The 22,220-nt window shown below is 37.3% G+C and overlaps 1 protein-coding gene across 6 annotated transcripts in view; it reads right to left on the bottom strand.

The window, feature by feature from the left end:
- Positions 1 to 3,134: 3,134 nt before the first annotated feature.
- FLRT2 (fibronectin leucine rich transmembrane protein 2) overlaps positions 3,135 to 22,220 on the bottom strand; it is a 62,824-nt gene continuing 43,738 nt past the window's right edge. For all 6 annotated transcript variants that reach the window (XM_088057675.1, XM_088057676.1, XM_014250013.2 and 3 more), the window contains one exon: positions 3,135 to 10,951. In XM_088057675.1, the coding sequence (XP_087913801.1) occupies positions 8,557 to 10,542 (1,986 nt within the window). In that variant the 5' untranslated portion in view covers positions 10,543 to 10,951 and the 3' untranslated portion in view covers positions 3,135 to 8,556. The remainder of the gene's footprint in view (positions 10,952 to 22,220) is intronic.

Genomic DNA, 22,220 nt, shown 5'->3' with positions numbered 1-22,220 from the left:
GAAAAAAATTAATTTGACAAGAAATAAGGGAGAAAAGTAATAGACATCTAAACTGAAAATAGTGTCTGGTCTGATGGCTAACACAATGATCACATCTGCTGTGGATTGGAATCTTGCCTGCACGGACCTCACTAATATTTGCATTGATAAAAGGAGAGTCATCAAAAATGTGACCATTCAAACCTGCCTTGTTTCACACTCTTTGAACAGTGTGGTGTAGCTGGCACTCCAGAACTTACAGGAAAGAGTAATTAAATACCCACAAAACAAAGTAAAACCCAGATCCTTCCTTGCTCTTATGGGCATGAGTTTTGCCTTTGACACAAGCCCTCCAAAAACACGAACCTCAGTGAAGACACCTCGGTAGGGTCCTGGACAAAGCAAATGTCCTGTTTAATGATGCAGAACACCTGTAATTTGCTGCATCCCTTATAATATGATTCAGCTCTACTTCTGCCAGCTTCTGTAGTCATCAAAGAGAAATGGCGTGACTGCATGTATTTTCTTTCTGTTCTGGCCACCTCGTTTCTTGAGGGAGATCTCTGTGAAGTAGCTGTATTTCCTCCTTGATCACTACAGAAAGGAATCTGATACTTGAGTAAGGAAGAAGAAACCTTTGTTCCCTTCTCTTTGTGCAGCTGCTAATAATCATCTGTAAAACTGAACCTATGAACCTAAAGTTCCTATAACCACAAACCTGAGTTTACTCAGTGTTTCTAGCTCAAGTTCTCAGCATGAGTATTGCAATTAAATGTTGAAAAGTAATTAATTCAACTGAAAATTGATATCAAAATTCCGTAAGATAATTTTTCTTAACGGTATTTTTAAATTTTGTCTTCTGTTAGAAAGAATACAACAGTCTAACCACTGCTGTAATTACAGCAGAAAATAGTTTAAATTTGCTCTACTTCAAATTTGCTCAATTTTTGTAAAGTTAAATTACAAAAGGGAAAAGTTAAATTACAAAATCAGAAAGCTCTATGCATATACTTATTTCCCATGAAAGCAAGTATTGCACACAAAGTAGTCTACTTATCAAACTCTTCATAGCCAATGAAATAAATCAGTGCATGCCAAGACTTCAAATAAACATCACGACCAATGTTTAAAAAAAACCAACAAAAAACACTTACTTTGAAACTAACCTCCAACGAAGGTGTAAGTAAAAAGCTGTCTGAACAAATTTCTTGTGAACTGGAAATGGAATATATGCTCCTAGGGATGGGAAATATGAAAAGCTTCAATACTTTTATGAACCCCTTTTTTAATTGTCTAAAGTACTTAACTGTATACTATTAAAATAACTACAGTACTATGGAATATGTCCCCTTACTCAGCTCTCTACTTGTCTGTTTTTCTAAATCATCTATTCTTGATAACTCATACATGCTTCTTGTCAGGTGCAGTGTTTTCTTGAAAATCAAATACTGTGTATGCCTTGCTTCTGCGGTCCTCACAAACACATGCTAATGTCCTGCTTGAATAAATGTCATTGCTCACATCAGCATATACTGCAGAACTTGTCTTCACATCAACTCTAGAATTTTCTTAACAGGTTTCCTAAATGGGGAGAAATTCCTAGCATTTTCATTGTAAGTCAGAGAGCAATGAGTTATGCATTGGCTCCTGACCTGTGAATGCTCAAAGCAGCTTGTGGAAATATATGAGGTCAGGATTATAAGACAGTCATTTAAACTGTTTGACTTTCTAGTCAAACCAACACTCTCCCTTTTTTCTTCTCTTTTTTTCTTAATATTCTTAATATTCATGCATGCATTTTTCAGTCACAATTTAGCCAAAATATGAGATTATAAGAAAAAATATGTGTTTATGTGAATAAAGAACATTCTTGTTATGCTCACTGGACCATTTGTGGCTTTAAATGCCCTTATGCTTATGCCATGGCTTTATATTGGCCAATGCTGCTCAGCACATACTTATCTCCCCACTCATTTTCTGGGGAGATAAAGTCTTTTTCACAACTTTCCAGCTTTTCATAAGAGAAACCTAGGCCTTCTGCCTCATTCAGTTGATGTATTTCATTTGGGGATACATAGTGTGACATATGTGTCGTAATGCATGTTTTTAATAATCCTTCTGTTATATATTATTTTGATTTATAGTTTAAATCAGTGGAGTCAGGATTTCACCATAAATATGTGCTAATATTTTTTTAGGAATGAAAGTTATTGCTAAAAAATTCACCAAATCTTTCTCTGTGTAATGGAAGTATTTTAGTAATTTTTTTAATTTCAGCTGTTGAATATCCATGTTGACAGTGGCATTTCAAGTAGAATCAAAATATTTGTTACATACTTTAATTGTGGAATGCAGTTTCTCTATGTGGTACTGTAACTCTTCTTCAATGGAAAAACTCTTTTTAAAGTGGAATATTAAAAATTTTGACTGAACAATAATGAAAAATATTCCTCCATGTGCTTTCTTTGAGAGATCTTTGTAGCTAAATCCTCTATACACAAGAAATTTATGCACAATTGTACATGCACAAACAAGTCCAGATAACTGAGCTTAGAAGTATTAAAAATAAAGTCTTATCTTTGCTACAATAAATAATTTCGGGATATTAAAAGATTACCTGATGAAGTCAGGGGTTGTTGACTCTTTTTTTTAACAGCAAATATTGTCAACTGAAAATGATGATGTCCTCATTGTCAGAAATGCATAACTGATGGCAGGCATTTGTCATTTTCATTATCTCTTGTCCACCCTCCTGTGGTAAGTAGGTTTAGCTGCCAGGGTCTAATGTGCTCCAGCAGAAACATCAAATGAGGGGAGGCAGGACTTTACAGGGAAAAAGAGGCAGGACTAAGTGTGGGTGTATTGCACACCAACCCTTGGTTTTACATGATACTTGGGGTTAAGAAAGCGACTAAGATAATTTGTTGAGGAACTGTGACACTCAGCAATATTAAATTTCTAAGCTTTGAAATAACATAGCTTGCAACATTGAGCATTTCACTTTCTGTTAAAGCAAAAAATTAGTTCTTGTATATGGAAGTAGGAGAGGGGTAATTTCCATTTCTAAGTAGCTAAGCCATCTCTTTATATATAGTATATATTACCATATATGCTATGTATGAGATTTGCTTTATACAAAAATTTATTAAGGCTTATGTATGAATGTTGTGCATTCTGAAAATTCAAGAACAATTTTGAAGGGAGAATTGGAAAAAAGATCATATTTCATGTCAAGGAAACAGATTAAATATATAATAATGATTAAAAAACAGTTTCATGATTGTCATGGATGAATGTCAAACACATTTATCAAATGGCTATGCATATAATGAGTCACAGCTTCCACATATATATTTTTTATAGGCATGTAGCTCCTGAAGTGTACCTATTAATTGCAAACACTGGAGTACAGTTTGTTCTCGTTTTACATTGCTTTTCTGTATGCATATTAGAAAGACATAACTTTTTAAAGATCAGATTAAATCTGAGAAACTGAGGTAAAAAATCATTTAACTCTTTGAGAGACAGAAGATATTTGTCTTTTAGAAAATGAAGAGAGGATGGAACAGACAGAAGTTTCAGTAGAACATCTGAAAATATCTCCATGAATGAAAGTACAAAAGATTGATATTTTTTGTCCCTTTCAGATACCCACATCCTTATTTTAATTAACTTGCTCATATAAATACAGCAAGAATGTTGTATTTTTTTAAATAACTCTTTACTGAATATGTCAACAAGATAATATATAGTGTATAGTGAGGTTTTGAAGTTAACAATGCGTGCAACATGGCAGATTGCAGAAAACAGATAACGCAGACTTCAAACCATCTATTTTTCCATGTTAAAGATAGAAAGTATACCAAACACAGAACAGAATCAAGTGTGCATATCTTAGCTAAAATCAATTTCATGAAAGATCATCTTCAGATATTTGGGATCAACTCATGATAAAAATTTGTTTAGTAGCTTATCTGTTTCTGAGAGGATCAGAATTCAGCTCTCACGAGGCACATTTCCACAGAGCCCCAGTGTAATAAAAGGTTGCCAAATCTCTTCTGTGCTAGTTTTCCATATGGACTACTAGCCAGCGTCCTTTTAAAGAGCAAAACATTCTCTGCTGTACAAAAGTTTAATGCCAAATGCTTCAATATTGCCTGTAGTATCATGTGGGATACAAAGTGCCCTGTTCAATAGAGTTCAGGGAAGGAGTAATCATCAGCTTCCTAGGATTATCTCTGTGTTTAGAAGAGAGCATCAGGCAGGATTTGATGAGGTTCAGAGCCAGCAACTTTTGGTTTTGGCACTCACTTCTGTTTTGTTTTTCCACTGAGCTGTAAAGACAAGTCATGTGTAAAACCATTATTCTCATGGTCTAAAGAAAAAAAAAAACTTTAATATCTCCATGTTAAATTTGAGGTGAAGAAATACTATAAATGTAGAATTCAATGGGAATTAACCACTTTACTGTCAAAAGCTGAGACTGAACTTTCACTTCAATGCCATTAATAAAGTGCCTTATGTAAACCCTTAAAACAATAATATCAATATGCATGAAGTTCTTTTGTTTGCAAAATTGAAATGAATGAATTTTTCAGAGGGAGAAACTTGCTCTCATGAAAAAAGGAAAATGATTCAGAGACAAATATAGCTGAACTACTCTAGTAGCAATTTTCATATGCTATTTCATTTTTTCTGTTTTACATGATATTCACTGTAGTCCTTTATTGGCTTACAGGGAAAACTGCTAATATATTTTCAGTCCAAAGTAGCTTATTCCCTAAATATTCTTATAAAGAAATTCAGTAATAATATTCCAATAAGAACCTGTTAACATGAAGTCCATGCATTAATCAGGTGTTTGTTTCTGCCAGCAAGCCACATGCAAGGAACACTTGCTAAAATGTCAGAATCCATGAAAATAAGGACCTCTTTGTAAATAAATATGTCTTTAGAAGGAACCCAAGCACTGGTAACAGCAGTGTCATGATACTTCTTTAACACAATTTCAGTGTTTATTTTATTCTACTCACCAGTCTTTCTGCACATCTGTGTCAACTATTAGCACTACACAATGGAAGACGGGTGAGATTTTGTCTGAAAAAAATAACTTGCCCCCAGATCCAATGAACTTGATCAAATCTGGACTTAAAAGTGAACATTTTGAGTGAGTTGTACATGCATATATTTGGCACTTCTGCTCTATAGCCTTTAGTTATTATATATGGTCAGATATTTGTCCTAAGTGAAGATCACCCAATTTTTACAAAGCCCAAGGAAAAAGATACTAATCTTAAACTTTAAATTTCAAAAATATCATTGTCCATTTTTAACTCTGACTTTTCCCACATACTTTACCTAGTGAAATTAGCTCACTAAATGCTTATCTAGGTGGGAACTGAAATGAAATCTCAGGTGTTTGTGTGACTGGCACTTTCAGAAATCCCTAATTCTATGGTAGGCTGAAATACATTGCCAAATACATTTTGGAGCTAAGGAGCAATTAATTTGGGAGAAACATTCTTCAAATGACACATATAACACTTCAGTTGCCTACAACTCCAGATTTTTTTAGGTAATATTCCCTGCTCTATCCACAATTTTCAGTATAAGGCGCTTGCTATGCTTTTTCAGAAGAGTCTTTATAGTAAAGAATCTTTTATCCCATACAAATTGATATATTTTTCTTCATACTGAAAGGAAGCATAAAGTATGTTGTCTTAAATATCATTGCAATTTTTGATCAAGGTAAGTCATAGTCTACATATATAAAGATACATATATGTGTTTCATCGTTCAAGATCAAAATGAACAGTTTGTAAATGCCTTCTGCTTTCACCCTCTTTGATAAGTAACCAGATTTGTTGTCATCAGGCTGGGCTTGTGGATCATTCACTTGCAGTACAGGCCAAACTCCCTGAATTAAGTCAATTGCTACAAATAAGGTGCCTATGGTACACTGATGTCCAGAACTGAAGATTCCTCCTGCATCAGTCACTGAAGTACAAAACACTAGAAGCATGTACTTTCCAAGGAGGCCTTTTGGAACCAAATGTACAACCAGTTATTTCATTGAAATTAAATACTATGTCCACACCCAATGGGAATCACTGGCTCTGCTTAACGTCAGGCAAACTCCAGCATGCAACAGAAGCATCAGGAGCACAACTATTTGCTGCTTGTCTTTTGAGCTGTGGCACCTAAAATATGTTAAACAAAACAAAACAAAAAAAAAAAGACAAACAAAAACCACCAAAACCAAGAACCAAAGCTCTAAAGTATCAGCCTTACTATCATCTTCAGTAAACAGATCACAGAAAAAACCCTCCACTTTGCACAGACATTCCTACCTAGAATTATGTCATTTGAAAACATATGGTAAACTTTTAATCAGCAAAATTTTAGTGACTTAAATATTACAGTAGCCACACAGGTTGCTTAGAATACCTGCTATAGCTGGTAAAAATTGCAAATATATAGAATATAGAGTGGAATTTCAAAATGTGATTTTTAAAGTTATTGGTGGGAGGATGTGATTCCTTACAAAAATGGTCGTACTTTGCCATCGTAATTGGGTTCATTTTGTCATTGCAGAAAATTAGTGTTATCATGTGATCTGAATTGCAAAAAATACATGCTTATATACTGCTGAGTTTCAAGAATGGGTTGAGTGAAATGAGAGACGGAAAGGATTAAAACCATCTCTTCCATCATAAGGAGCTTCATAAAGTGAAAAAATCTAAGCATTCAACTGTGAAAGTGCTTCAGCCTTTATTTCCAATCCACATGCAGCAACTTTCTGTCTATCCCTAAGTGATCACTGTAAAACTTTCTCTTTGGTTCACTACTACCTCAGGAAGTTTTGTATCTATCTTTTTTTCTTTTTCTTTTTCCAATGTGATGTAGCTTTAGCTTGTCCCCAAACTCAGGAGAAAATTAGCTACATTAAAAAAGCAAGCTGAACCCCCCCAAAAAACTAGATTCCACGACAGTTCTTGGCAGTCAATGACTTAGCAGAGGGGCTGAAACATTACATAATTTTGAGAGCTGCATTATGGTTTTAATACAAACATTGTGTTTTGCAATAGTGCATGTAAAGCTCAAGGACTGAGAAGGTATTGCAGCTAAAGAATCTGAGGGTATAAAAAAGCAAATTCTAAACCCACCTACTGCTTGTGAAGCAGAATCATTATGGGAAACTCGAAAATGCTTAAGGTAAAAGAAGGGTAATTCAGAGGGACACTGTGTACCTGTGTTCTCAAAATTCCCCAGTCAATCAAATGCTTAGCTAATGTCAGTCTCTGTATACTTTAATTGGGAAGGAAAAAAAGCAAAACAAACAAACAAACAAAACTCACCAAGATTTGTACATGATTTTCCCCACTGAACATATTTCAGTTCATTATAGCCCTGGGGGTCTTTCCAGTACTAAATAATTTTTTAACAATATATTTCTTGTTTGCTTTCTCTTTTTGTTATTTTTTTTTCCCACCTATTTCTCCGTAATGAAGATAACTCAGACCGTTAAGTGAAACGAAGCTTGAACTATACAAATTATTAGCAAAACCTTTCCATTGCCATTATATTTTGCAGCATGTTTTCAGCAATACGCACTTTTAGATTTCAAATTACATGAAAGTGTACATGAATACTGCAGAGCTTGGAGCACTCAGAATTTCCCTGCTCTGGCTTTACCTGAACATGCTATGTCAACAAATGCTGATCCATTAAGAGGTGCAACTTAATGACAGCCCTCCGTTACACACTATTACATGCCTTCACCTCCCACTGAAACGGGTCAGAGAATGCCTAAAGCTTCGAAATCCTAATAAAAAGCACGAACAGTTTCTAAGATAAAGTATCTAGCACTGGGGAAATTTTCGGAGCAACTTCTGCAAATAGGAATCAAGGTCACTTTGAGTTTGACACTGAGCTCTTTCCACGTTTCCTATTCCAAGTAGATTGAAAGGAAACTAATCAAACAAGAAAGTAGCTTTTTTGGCAGCGCTCCGAACTCCAGCGTTCAGTTGGAGGTGAGAGGTGCAGAACTGACAAAGAGGAACGGATGTGTTTCCAATTGTTTGAATCTCAACAGCAACTGCTGGGCTCAAGTCAGAAGATTTGTGCCCATTTTATCTGAATTACTTTTGTCTCTTCCTAGTGACCCTGTTTTAATATGCACTTATTTGCCTGTATTCCAGGACACCTAGAAACTTAACATCCCTCAGACTGCTTCGACAGCAAAGTGGTTAATGTTTGAAGAATGAGTCATTCTTTCCTTTGCCATGACATTGGGTTCTTATTGTACAACCCTGTACAGTACTCAGCAATATTTTTTTAAAGATTTAAAAAGCAAAGAGTTACAAAACCATTTGCAATTAACTTGAAATAGAAAAGATAGCACTTTTTTTTTAAATCCCATTATATAGTACACCGTATAAATTACAGAGTATTCAAATGCATAAATGCATCTGTGTAACATTTATCAAATGTAATTTTTTTTTCATTATCCTTGGGGGGCTTATTTTTTCTAGAGTTTTTTCTCCTTGTCCTAGAGACCCCCATGCTCCCTCACTATCACGTATGACAGTGCTCCAGGTCTGAGACGTTGCTGTTGCAGTATCGCATGTTGTTGGGGATGTGGCAGTCTGTGTAGTTAATGCCCCCGTTTGGGGTATAAATGGGCTGCAGTCTGAAATCTCCTTTAAGGAGCTGATCGTTATTTAAGGAGACAATCTGGAAGCTGGTTTCCGTCATCTCCAGGATGGAGTTGTCCTTCTTGGTCCCTGCCTCACAGTAGTCATCTTTCCGACGGCCCCGGTTATATTTCCACTTCTGGGAGGTGTAACGACCTTTTTTGTGCATGTGCCAGCAAAAAATGCTGAGCAAGACCACGAGGACAAATATCACTGCACCCCCAATCAACCCTGCCAGCAGAAATGGGGAGCCTAGGTTCTGAGAAGTCGTCTGCTCATGGCTGGAAGGGATGTTGCTGCCATTCAAAAAGGAAGCCTTGGTTGTGGCTTCTGAACAGACAGTGTCTTCTCCAGTTCGGTAGCTGTTGTAAGTATCCAGTGGAACCAAACAAATCCGGTAAGTGGATTTGGGCTCCAGATTTACCAAGCTTGATTGCTGCTTCTCACCGCTGATTATTCGTTCATGAACAATTCCTCCTACCAGACTATGGCCCATTTTAACCCACGTGAGTTTATATGCCATCACAGTAAAAAGGGACATCCAGTTGACTTGGATGCAAGTGTCATTCACAAAATGGATGGAGAGCTGAATCCATTCAGACAAAGGAGGCGTCACCCTTTCTCTGTCCTCCCTGTCAGGCACAGTGGGGAGTGTGGCTATGATGGGAGTGAGAGGGTTATATTTACCACTTGAGGAAGGAAATGATGAGCTGGGAACTAATGTAGTTGGCAGGGTTGTAGCTGGGACTGGGGTGATGATGAGTGGCAGACCAGGGGTGGTGGTGGGGCATGACAACATATTCATATTGAGCTCCCTGACTGCCATACCTCGGACCTGCTCTGGTCCCTGGCACATAAAACCCCGTACATTGATGGAAGCAGGGATAAATTTGAGCCATTCGGTGACCCACTTAATACTGCAGTCACATAACCAGGGATTATTCCTTACAGTGAGCTGTCTCAGGTTATGGAGATTATCAAATACTCCCTTTGCCAACATCCGAAGCTGATTGTTGGAAATATCAAGACGTTCCAGTTTGTGGAGGTTTGAAAAGGCTGTAAGTGGTATATGGGTTATCTGGTTGTCCTGCAAGTAGAGTCTTAGCAGATGTGTACCTGGAAGATCGGGAGGAGGGTAAGTCAGTGAATTCCGAACTATTGAGAACTCCTTGAGCTTGGAGAGGTGGCTAAAGGTGCCTTCAGCTATGCCTTTATTAGTAAGGAGATTGCCGTCCACAATCAGACGCTCCAGACTTGTAAGATTCTGGAAGGCCAGGTCTGAAATGACAGCAATTCGGTTTTCGTCTACACGAAGCTCTTGTAAGTCCAGCGGAAGGCCCACTGGCACACTGCTTAAGTGATTCTTGGACAAGAACAGAAGCTTGAGGCTGATGGCTTCCTGGAACGCCCCATCCTCAACGCCAACAGTGGAGATGGAGTTGTCATCCAGGTGCAGTTCTTCCAGCTTCAAAAGCTGAGCAAGAGCAGCACGTGAAATGGTCTGAATGTTGTTTTCCTGCAGGTGGAGAACCCTGACATTTTTGGGCAGGTTCATGGGGAATTCATCCAATTGATTGCCATACAGGTAGACTGTGTGCACAGACTGGACATTGTGCAACTCTGCAGGAAATCCAGCATTATTAATTTGGTTATTATGGAGGTAGAGGACGGTTACACCCTCCGGTATCCCAAGAGGCACTGAGGTCAAGCTTCGTTCATTACAGTAGACAAAGTTTCGGTCACAGCGGCAAACTTTTGGGCAGGCCAAAGTTTTGGAGACCTGTATGTAGAGCCCCAGGGAAAAGATAAGCCATGATTTCATGAGAAGAACCCAATCTGTGGGCAACATTTTAGTCCACGAACCCATTTCTACTTTAAAGAAATAAAGTACCAAAGTGTTTAAGAACTGATAACGATACTAACGGACAGGTAACAAAATCTCAGGTCATTAAAGTTGGCTTCTATTTATGTCCAGTGTTCAGGCCAGAGTTAAAGTCCTGGAGGCTAAGCATGAAATAATCCTTTTATAATTGGTCTACCTCCTACTTTTGATAAGGAAAACAGAGTCTTATTAGCCAGGTTACAATGTTTGTTGCCTTCCTCCATGTGTGCTGAAGGTACCAGTAGCCATGTCTTTGCAGATGAACAACAGGTTACTTTAAAGCTACCGTAAGTCTCTGTGCTTGGAGGGGTATTTCACTGAAGTCTGTTGGTTTCTGTCAGCTTTCTGAAGTCAGCGAAGTCCTCATATCCGCTATCTGCCAGATCTGGCCTGCCTGTAAAAGGAAAGAGAAAAGAAAAAGCTGAATATCATGAAATGCTTAATAGGGAAGATCAAACCCATTAGAAGACTATTCTAAGGCTGAGCTCCTTATGGATTTCTGGGGAAAAAAAGGGGAGAAAAGGCATTAATATTAAACATTAGCTTAATATTACTGTTAAATAGTCTTGAAATAGATTTGATGCAAAGTCGTTGTAATGACTGAAGGACTTTCAGTGACTTCAGTGAAGGCTAGATCTATTACTTCCATTTGCACACTATACCTACATACTTTGTCCTCTCACAGTCTGTTTAAAATTCTAGAACTTAAAACAACCCAAAACCAAAACCATTTAGCCGGAAGTTTTTTGGTCAGGTAATTATTTCTCTTTTGCGGAACCACTGACTTCAATGACTGCTATTCACTGATGCCTGACAGAGTAGACTCTAGGCTGTATTATTAAATCACGCTCTATGGTTTTTTTCATTTTCTACCAGACTCTGGAATATTCTGCTTCTATTTCTGTAATAGCATTACATATATTCTCCAAATTAATGCAGAAAAAATGATAATAGAGACTTATGGGGAGAGTCCTTTAAACAAGTATGGTAGTCCACGAATGTAAGATACCCTGCTGTAAGACATGCATTTGCTAAAACTGTCATCTTGATATTGGTTGTGATGCGAACAGTGCTGTCAATGGATTTCACAACTTGCTTTCCGCTAAATGAAACAGGCTCACATCTGCTAAGTTTTTGTTTTAGGATATCAGCTCAAACTATGGCAGTTTTGCAAAACACTTCCTTTGAAACCATAAAGGTTAGATATGGCTTTTAATTTTGCTACACAGTTACCTGTGAATGGCTGCATAAACAAGTGTGTTAGCTTTAGTACAGTTAAGTTCCTTAATGTGCATTTTCAGCTTGTAAGCATGCTTTTTATGTTCGCAGCTACTATTTATTATTCAGATCTATAACCAAACATTCCCACTCTTTAAAGCATGCTATGGAAGGTACTGTGTCATTTGATGTTGTCTTGTTAAATGCTGTTTCCAACGATTGTCGTGCCCTTCCCCCCCACTCCCGCATTATACATAGTTGGACCTAATGAAGGATATCAACCTTGGCAAGTACAAAATGTGCAGATCTCAGGACACAGTAATTTACCAAGTCTTCTTTATCCAGATCAAAACTCAGGCTGGGATTCCAAGAAAATGGAATTTTAGTGACAAAAATCCTGTTTCAAAATGGTGATTTTTTTTTAATTTTTTAAATTTTTTTTAAATTTTTTTTAATACTTATTTAAACAATTTAAGAACATCCAGATCATTCAGAAAGAAACTTACTTTGGTCATCCATAAAACCTTGCTCTTCTGATAATGCTGTACAGTTTATAACATGTCCCTGATGCTACTTCTGGGAATCCTATGGACTGGTATTACAGAGAGCACCCTTAGGAGTCAAATTGTTATAACCATTCAACCTTGTACTTGTAGATTACTGCATTTATTTAGAGAACCATCAGGTATCAGCCTCAAGGTTCAAACAGCAGGAGATAAAAAAGTGACACCCTGAAAAATCCTGTTTATCATTATGAATGCAAATTTTAAAGGTATGTAAGCATAATACTGTAATATAGCCCATACTGTGTATTGTCCTTTTATAGAAACAGTATGATTAGGTACACCACTGTTCATGGTTTTCTCTCTCACAGGCATATTTCAGTGAGGAGTGATTTCTTTTCAATTATGCCAGATGACGTGATACTGTAGAGAAACTCTTAACAGGATTACATCCTAACATGAGCCTAAGTGTGACGGTTTATCTGCCTTTAATATGGCCTGGCTCCCATCTAGATCACAGTGCTCTGATCTGTCATGACACTCTCTTTTTAAATGAAAATGGATATGCAGAGCATCCTCTGAGATGACTGGGACCACACAGAGTAATGATAGTTGTTCTCTCACTTTTCCATCATCATCATCAGAGAGAGAGACAGCCCGTACAGCCCGTACCTCCTAACAGATCCAATGCTCCGCACTAAGCTCACTTCTGATTGCAAGTCCAGCTACTGATTAGGTTTTATTTCACTCCCGGGTACAACAGAAAGCCCAGCTGAGAACATGCAGGCACAGGCAGCTGCAGTTCCTGGTGTGCTGGGAATGTCCTAGGAAGGGACTGTCATATTTAAACTGATTTATGCATTCACCTCATTCTAGTACTTGGTCCAGTGTACCTCTCACATAAGTAGATGTGGCACCTGAATTAAAGATTTCAGTAATGATTTGAACAAATTAAGTCAAGCACACTGCATTTCTCATTAGCTAGTACAAGAAAAAGAGATTTGATTGGACAGTCACTTCTGGAGTTTCTCTCCTTTTCTTGTTACATGGATTTTGTTGTTAGAAATCTGCTAAAACTCTCCTAATGTTTTCTTCCCTTATGGTGGAAAGAAAAGTAGTCTTCTTATTAATGGCAGTATCCTAAACTCTAGATATCAGTCCTTAATAAACTGGTACAATAAAAGTCAGTACAGATTGTATGTATTTGGGACTACTCTTGATCATATTAAGCAAAAGCACAAGTTCATATCTAACTAGATATCTATGACTTCAGGGCTGACTGTGGTGTGACAGAGGTAAAGAATGAGGATGCAAGGATAAAACTGAATGTATTTAAGTACCTTTTTTGGAAAGGGTTTTACTTCAGTAGACTTTTACAACTGCTTAATATTAACTTAAAATAGGGCTCACAGTTGCTGTATTTTTCAGCATATCTCAGGGATCCTAATGCAAAAGTGAGTTCTGTCTCTGTGTCAGAAATCTCTACCCCAAAGACATTAAAAAGATCAAAGAGTTGGAAATCTGCTCAATTAAAAAAAAAAGAAAACTTTTTGAAGGAAAATCATTGTCTGTAAATTCCAAAAGGCTAGAAAAGTGTGAACAATTTTTCCTTCAGTAAACTGCCAAAACTGAAGACCAGTAGAGTCACTCAGCTTTCCTGACCATTCCTGGCATGCTGGATTTCTAAAGCAAGCTGTTTTCAACATAACTGCAAATACTAAATTGAGTCTCTCTTCAACCTTACTGCTTTTTTCAGAAGTAGAAATTTGGAAGTGCAGGATTTAAAGGCATTCCTTAGCTGTTGTGGTTGTAAATCTTGGGACTTGACTGACAAGCTATAAATGGGAGTAACTTTGCTTATTTGAAGTCAAAAAGTTCTATAACCCAATCTAGGTAGGAAAAAAGTCAAGTGTCACAATTAAAATTAAAGAAATCAACAAGAAAATGCCTCAATAATAACACATCTGTCCATCATCAATTTGGTAATTTTTGTTTCTATATCCTCCCATGTACACTTGATTTCTATTATTTCTCACTATATCCTCCTCAGACACAAGTTATGTCTTCCAAGTGTGTAAGACATTTCCTGCCTTACTGCTGCCAGGATATTAAATCCCATTTGGATTTAAGGAATGATACAATGAAGTTAAGAAAACCACATTGAAAGAGATGAGAAAATAGCACTTGTTTTAGGTGGCCAAGTCTGAAAATTTGGCTTAGCAGTTCCTGCAATCAGTGAAAATATTTAATTTCATAACTTACAATGCATTTCTGATCAACATTTTTATCTCACTGACTTTTTTTAAACCTGCTCTGTTTAAATTCCCTTTTGGCATAACTGATGATAGCTGAAAAAGAAAAATTCTTTATGTACTAGATAAATAATAAATAATGTAAATTGACTTTATGTACTAGATAAAAGATAAGGTGTTTTGATTAAAGATATTTTAAAGGTTGAAACATCTGGCTGCAAGTTGGTAAGGTGAAAGTTTTTTAATATTTGTACCTTTACTGGTCAGAGTTCTCCATATAACTTCCAGCATTTGTTACCCTGCTGTGCATAGCCATGAAATAATTACTATATTACTGAAAATTATGTTCAATTACAAGTTTGTGGCATCTAGGGGAAAAAAAAATCAACTCACTAGTAGTCTGTTTGTGGAATTTTTTCCTACCTCACTAACTGGTATATTTCCTCAGTGGCTCTGCCTATGCTGTCTAAAGAATCTCCAAAGCTGCCCTTGGAACCAACTTTACCATTTTTCATTCTGCAGTCTTCCAAACGTGTAGTCAAGGTCCCTGTGGCTACCTGAGAACCTAGTGATACTCAGGGAAGATAAAAGAGAATAAAGAGAGGATAGCATACAGAACCAAGCCTGCATTTAAATACTTACAGCCCTATAAGCACAGAGTTTTGAGGTGCTCCTAAAGCCAGGTTGTCTGTCTTCATTAGCCTAGACATGGTTTACATTAAGGCTATAAATTTTTCTGAGATAATAAAATTAAGAATACTTGGCTATTCTTTCTTTCAAGGAATCCTGAAAATAATAAAAAATAGGTCAAAGGAATCCAAGGCCTTTTTTTTCCTAACAGTCTAATCATTTAGCACCACTTTTCCCAGCAGTTCATCCGTTTATCTGGATCTGAGTGCCATGCAACATAAATTGAAAGGCAAACAAAACCAAAACCAAATGGTCATACTTATTCTTTTCACTATTACCAGTCAGTGACTCTTATTTAGCACTGAACCATTTGGCATAAATTTTCTTGGCTTTACTGAAGACCAGGGTTATAATCAAGTCATAATCTTACTCTAGGTAATTATAATATACAGTAAGTACAAGGCTATTATGTTTGGAACTGAATGACAAACAGAAAACAAATCTAATTCCATTTGTATGAAATCTAGTACAGAGTTCCTTGTTCTCAAGAAAAATATCCCTGTGTATCTATCAACTGGTAACAAGAAAAATTACAGAATAATACCTGACAAATGCCTTTTTTCCATATGAGTTCATATCTGTGAGTGTACACATTAATGAATATCCTTGTGGTTTATTTTTTGTAACATTTTTTTGGTTGGTTTTTGGTTGGTTTTTTTAAGTGATTAGAAACCTTGGGTGATGGTTTGCTGAACTAATTTCTCTATGAGTTACTTGGATTTGAACTTTGTGTTCAAATTTTAATATGAGTCTATTATCTCTGCATGAAAGCCATGGGGAAAATGACCCAAAGGAATCAAAACACTTTTACAGGAAGCCCTTTTGTATGCCTGCTGTTCTGGCTGCTTCACAGTTATGGGTGTGTATTATGTAAGAAGAGGAGGTAAGGAGAAAGAAAAAGAGGTGAAGAAAATGAGACAGAGAGGAAGAAACCACCCTTGGTGCCCTCTTCTAAAGCAAGTGTTGATGGCAGAATAAGGATCAGTAGCTGGTATAGGAAGGAAAGAAACCTTGGAGTGTTTCTGTACACTGTTACACACACAACAAAATCTATATGAACTGATTTTGGCAGAGAAGGGCATTACTGTCTTTGCAATATTGTTAGCAAAATGATTCAGCAAATGTACACATCTGAACTCCTGTGCATTTTTCTACTCTGATCAGGATGTTTCTGGTTTTACTTCTCAATTTGCATTTATAATTATTCTCAAAACCTCAGATCAGGCAGCCTGAGGATGCAAGTGAAATTGATTTGGATCTGCCTTGGTGGAGACAGGAAAAAATTTAGAGAGCAGTACATTTTGCAACAATGGGTGTAAAGACATAATTTGCCATGCTTCTCTTTATGGTTCTTCTGTAACCTTATGGTCCTCCAAGCCTTTTTTCTCTTTTTAGCTACATTCCTACAAAATATGCAGACACACTGCCCAGAAGGATGCAGGCTTGAGGAAATCCCTTTTTAAAAGGCAGGCTATTACAGTGAACAAGAGATCTATCTCTGGAAATCTGGGTAGTGTACAGGTTCAACAGGACTGATACAGCCCGATTCCTGACTGCCAGGAGAGGGAGCTAAGCCAGCAGGAAACCTCCTCTCCCTGAATAAACAAATAAATAAATAAATAAATGTGGGACTTGTTTTCTTCCCACTTTCTCTGTCCTCACACACATGCACATACTTGGTCCTCAAAGTTGTCTGTGACTGCTGACTTGACTGTTACATACCTGACAAACTGAGTTGTATAGGACTTTGTTACTGGGAAAATTAATATTCATGTAGTCTTGCAAAAACACTATTCCCAGATTCATAGTTCAAGACTTTTTTACTTGTAGGTTGCTACAGAGTGGAATTACTTCATAGGCATTAGAAGGCAGGTAAAAGGGTGGGAGAGAAAAGAGAATAAATAATGGAAAAAATATAGGTTTTTTGAGGAGGGAAAGCTCAGGTAGAATAGATTTTTCCTTGCACACATTAACAGGAACCAGTAACAGGTCAAGAGAGAGAACCTACTACAAGACATAATCTTTGGAGTGGCTGCTGCAGTCCAGGAAGCAGAGCTGAAATAGCTACAAGATCAATAGCATTAGTGCCTCAGGTGGGGCCATGAATTCAAGGCTGCCAGTCATCGTGTCAGGCTCTGTGCTGTACGACACACCCTGCTCAGCTCCTCAGACTCCTCCATAAATGGCTGTTGAAGTGCCAAAGTTCAGGTGTGGAGACTACCTACACTAATGTTATCATCATTCCTGTGTTTAACAGTTACTGAACTGTAACAGAGGGAAGTTATTCTGAAAATTTGACATTGCACAACTTCATCAAGACTACCTCACCTGTGAAAATTAAGAGACCTCTGAGCCCAGAAACAACTGTGTTTGCAGTATGTGGCAAAAAAAAAAAAAAAATCCTTGCTCGTGCACACATAGGTAAATAAAAAATTACTCTTTTTAGTGATAAAACCCATAAATGAAATACTGTAGAATGTCTAGTAGAACACATATCTACCCAAATTCGTGTTATGGTTTGTCATATCATCCAGTCTTATCTGAATGACTGTCTGCATGAATTTATCATGCATGGACCAATTTCTATTGATAATTTCATCTTAGGCATTCTAGAAATGGAAAAGTGCCCACTAAGAATGTCCTGCCTGTGGAGTCCTAACATAGAAAACATCCAAGCTTAGTATGTCAACTAATTGTAACTGTTAGAGTACAAGTTACTGAGGACACACATGTCAAATTAAAAAGCAAAATCTTTAATTGCCTCTACATGAGCAGACAGGACACCCTCACAGAACACAAGGAAGAAGAAAAGGTGCAGAACTCCAGGTTTTTATCCAACGTGAGCTTCTGAGCTGTGTAGGACTTCAAGGCAGCCCAAAGTCATTGATAGCTCAAGCATCTTTTTATAAAGAAATATCTCTGCTTTCATTATAAAATTGCTGATTGCTAAAAAATTACTCCAGATGGTGACCATCATATTTTCACTCCAGTGGGCAAAGAGGAACAGATGATCACCTCCAAGACTCATATTAAATGGAGTATTGCACCTACTAGCAAAGGGTTATTGGTGTCTTTATTAACCTTGCCCCAAGGCCTACTCTAATTTTTCACCAGTCTAATGCCTCAGTGTTCAAAACTTAACAAATTCGTCAAACAGTGAGAACAATCTATTTAGTATGGCAGTAAATAAATTCCCCAGTCTTTCATCCCCAAAAGCTGTTTTCATATCTTAGGTGAAATAGTTTTGATGGATCTCATCTAGGATTCCATAAACTCATCAATGCACCATGTGATGATGTGACGTTGGTTTGAGAAAGCTGGAAGTGGCAGATGAAAAAAATCTCACGTGAGGAGCCATCCAGAACATTTCATCAAAACATATTTTCATTAAAATATATAGTTTCACTGAAGCAAAAAACTTGTGTGTAGATTTGTCAGTTCTGATAATGTTTTCAATAGGCAATGTGCCTGAGGTCCAATGTTTTCTGATCCTTTGTGACCAAAGACAGAGGGAAAAAAAGTAGGGGAAGAATAAAAAATCGACTTTTTTACACAAAAACGTAATTTTGGATACAATTCCACTTCATAAAAGCGTTTGTAAAATAGTGTTTACATTCCACAATTTAAAACCACAAAAATTGTTGTGGAATTATCTGCCTCTGGACAGCTGCACTTAACACAGTGAAAGAAATAGAAAGATAATCTTTCTTTGCCTTCTTGACCATTTTCCAGAGGGCTTGCAGCTTTCCTTGACAAAACCAGACATGACTGCTTGTGAAAAACTAATAATACTAAACTAATTTCAAATAATTCCCCTTTTGGAACACATACATTCTGTACTGTGGTTAGCATAATGCATTTTCTACTAAGAAAAAATGATGGCAACCTGCTGCTTCTTTGCAAGCAAATTGGTCCCTACCTATAAATTATTCTACACTGTGAAGCAAACAGTTTGCTTTTATCTAGAGATATGTGGGCAGCCTGGCAAAACGTCTGTGGAGAATTTGAAAAAGCTGCTTTTAGTGACCTAAGTGGCTAAACATTGCTGCTTTGGAGACAACATTTTGACACATTTTAAATGTGTTGCATGGTGCTACATCATTGATGAGATCCTGAACGGCGTCACATTACCTTGTGGGGTATCGTTCATTTAGGAAAATGAGCATGGGCTGTCATATTCTTGTCTTCCATATTTGTAGCATATGGCCTGGAGAGAAAATATAGCAGGAGCTGCCCCTCAATTTCTTAGGCACCTCAGTATAAATAAAGTTGAAAGTGTCATCATACGTTCATCTTTCCAACAAAGGCAGATGGAGATCTCTCCTTCCTATTTTAATATTACTTAGCATGCTGCTCCTTCACAGCTCTAAGAACTACTCCATAAACACTTCTAAGGAGCTATCAAGAAAGATTAATAAAGTTGTTTACACTCTTAACTTCTGCTTCAGAGAACCTATCACGTATGGTGCAGTTACTTATGGGGCCAGTGAACAAAAGATGTTCCCCAGATATAGAACAAATCTCGCTTATATGATACAGTCCCTGTAACAGGCAAATAGAAGGTTATCAAGCAAATTTCTTAAATCATTGCCATCAGATAGCCAGTTAACAGCAAAGGGGAAGATATTAAAATGATGGATAAAGAATGTACAGCTAAGCCTCTGAAATCCCTGTCAGCTAAATAGCTGAATTATTTATCAACTGTACAATATCTCAGCATCAACAGTGCCTGACAAGAGCCTGGGGATCTGGATTTGTTATCTTTTCCCAGTGATCCAATTACACTTTTCTGTATGCACAGGTGGAGAAAGTGCAATAATCTCACTGCACCCTATATGACACAGCACTTCATACAAGCAACAGCTTGTGCTCCTACATAACATCAGAAAAGAAAATCAGTAATATGAAACACTAAAGGTACAGCTGCAACTGTAACTGTCTTATAGCAATACAGAAAAATCCATACACTGGTTATCTGGACACCAGTAAACCCAGTGATTTTTCTGAGTACACAGAGGAAAGAAACACCAGAGGCAGTAGGAGAAAAGAGTTTACCAAGAGTATTACAGACCATTAACAGATTTTTTTTACCTCACTTGCTTTTATTTGGTTCTGCCATTTATTTCTTGCTAATTGTTATTCAAGATTCCAGTAACTCTATGATAATAACTATTTGCAGTGAGAGAGTCCTCTTGTCTCTTTTTAGTATTTCTGGTCAAGTGCATATCCTTAGAATGTGTGCATCTCAGGACTAAAAGGATTGAAGAAATTATTGTAGGTTTAAAGAATTTCTTTGCAGCAATGAGGATGTGAATCGTCCCCAAGTCTTGTTTCAGACAGAGAGCAGAATCCCAGATCTTCCTCTGACAGAGAGCAAACTTTTTGGCACTCTGATCTGATTTGGCTCTCGTTTAGTGAAAGGGTACACTACTACCTTTATCCAAGAGCCATTCAGATCTCCCCTTTAACCTTGAAAGCTCTTTGAGAAAAGAAGGCTGCATGGGATAGAGTTTAACACGGGGCAGCTTAAGTTTTAGGAACAAGTAGAAATAAGAGCAAGCTAGAAATAGTAAATAGACATTTCTAACCCAGTGATTCTCAGCTGTGGAATTAAAACCACAAGAATCTCATGAGAACTCTTAAGGGATCACAAAATGATACATACAGGCAGTGTTAGCCAGCAAGAGCACTGTTCCTGCAGGATGAAGGAGTACGATTATACATTTAAACACTGACTGGAACAGTTTACATCAACCAAGAAACTACTATCTGCCTTTAATTTCTGGCAGCAGCTCAGTTCCCTGGGGAAGAAGAGACAGAGAAGAAGAAGAAATGGTGTTTACATCTGCAGTTATGATTTAAGTCACTTTAAGTCACTTTTCAGTCTTCCTTCTGCTATACTATTTCCTTGAAGGAACAGAGATGCTGCCAACACAGAAGGTGCTCAAAGACAAAGCAGAGCCAAACTGACATAATTTCCAGAAGCTGGATGTGTTTCTCCAGCCAATTTTTCTTTTGCCCCATGCTGATGACTGTAGGACTGAATATTCTGTGTGAATAGTTTCACCTGATATACCAAAATCACAAGTCTTCTGAACATGAACAGAGAAAGGAGGATATAGTAATGGCAATAGGTCTAATTTTGTCCACAATGTACAGAGTAGATACAGGGAAGAGTCTGCCATCTTTGTGCATTTATGAAGAAGCAGCTCAGAACAGAACAATGCCCTGCTATTCTGTCCTGAAGCTTCTATCATTATATTTTCTCAATAACTGCTTTAAAACATTTTTAAAAGAGCTTGTCTAAGCTTATTTCAACTGTAAAGTTCAAAGCTTTTATGTTGAACGAATCCTGACAAAGATGGAAAAGAACACAGAAAGAAATTCTGCTTTCTTTTTCCACTTCTCCCCTTTACCTTTGAGGTCTGTGTGTGGTTGGATCAGTTGATCAAAATTGCCAGGAGGCCCACAAATTACACATACCCATAGTAAAGTAAAAAACCATAGTCCTCTGCCATTAATGCTTCATGGTGGGTGACTTTTAGCCACATGCAGACAGCCAGCAAGAGACTTGCAACCACTTAAACTCTCTTAGTAGTTTTTAAGTGGGTCCTAAGAGGTACAGAAGCCTGGAGTTGGCCTTCAGCTCAAATGCAAATTCCATCTGACATGTGCCAAATCATTCCAGGCAGCAGAGTCCTTATCAATATGTGTCCATGTGCTACTTTTCAGCACAGTTGTTATTGCAAGGAGTCACAACAGTATTATCAGCATTTTGTGCTTATGCAAAACTGGACATCTCAAATGAGTTCAGAAAGGCAGAGAGGCAGAGCACAAGAAAACCTGAGAGAGGGCCAGAGGGAGAAGTATATAAAGAAAAAGTGAGATAGAGTTTTAAGCTATTCTACAGGCAGCAAAATATGCCTGCTCAAAAATGCAATTATTTTTCTTCTGTTTGTGAGCACTCTATTTTTTTCAGGTCACTGCATGAATCAAATAA

Source organism: Pseudopodoces humilis, chromosome 7, assembly GCF_049639895.1.
Source record: "Pseudopodoces humilis isolate 2021_Gansu_Grassland_sample_001 chromosome 7, ASM4963989v1, whole genome shotgun sequence".
Classification (NCBI taxonomy): Eukaryota; Metazoa; Chordata; class Aves; order Passeriformes; family Paridae; genus Pseudopodoces; species Pseudopodoces humilis.
Note: the sequence above shows the minus strand (reverse complement) of the source record. Positions and strands in the feature narration are given on the sequence as shown.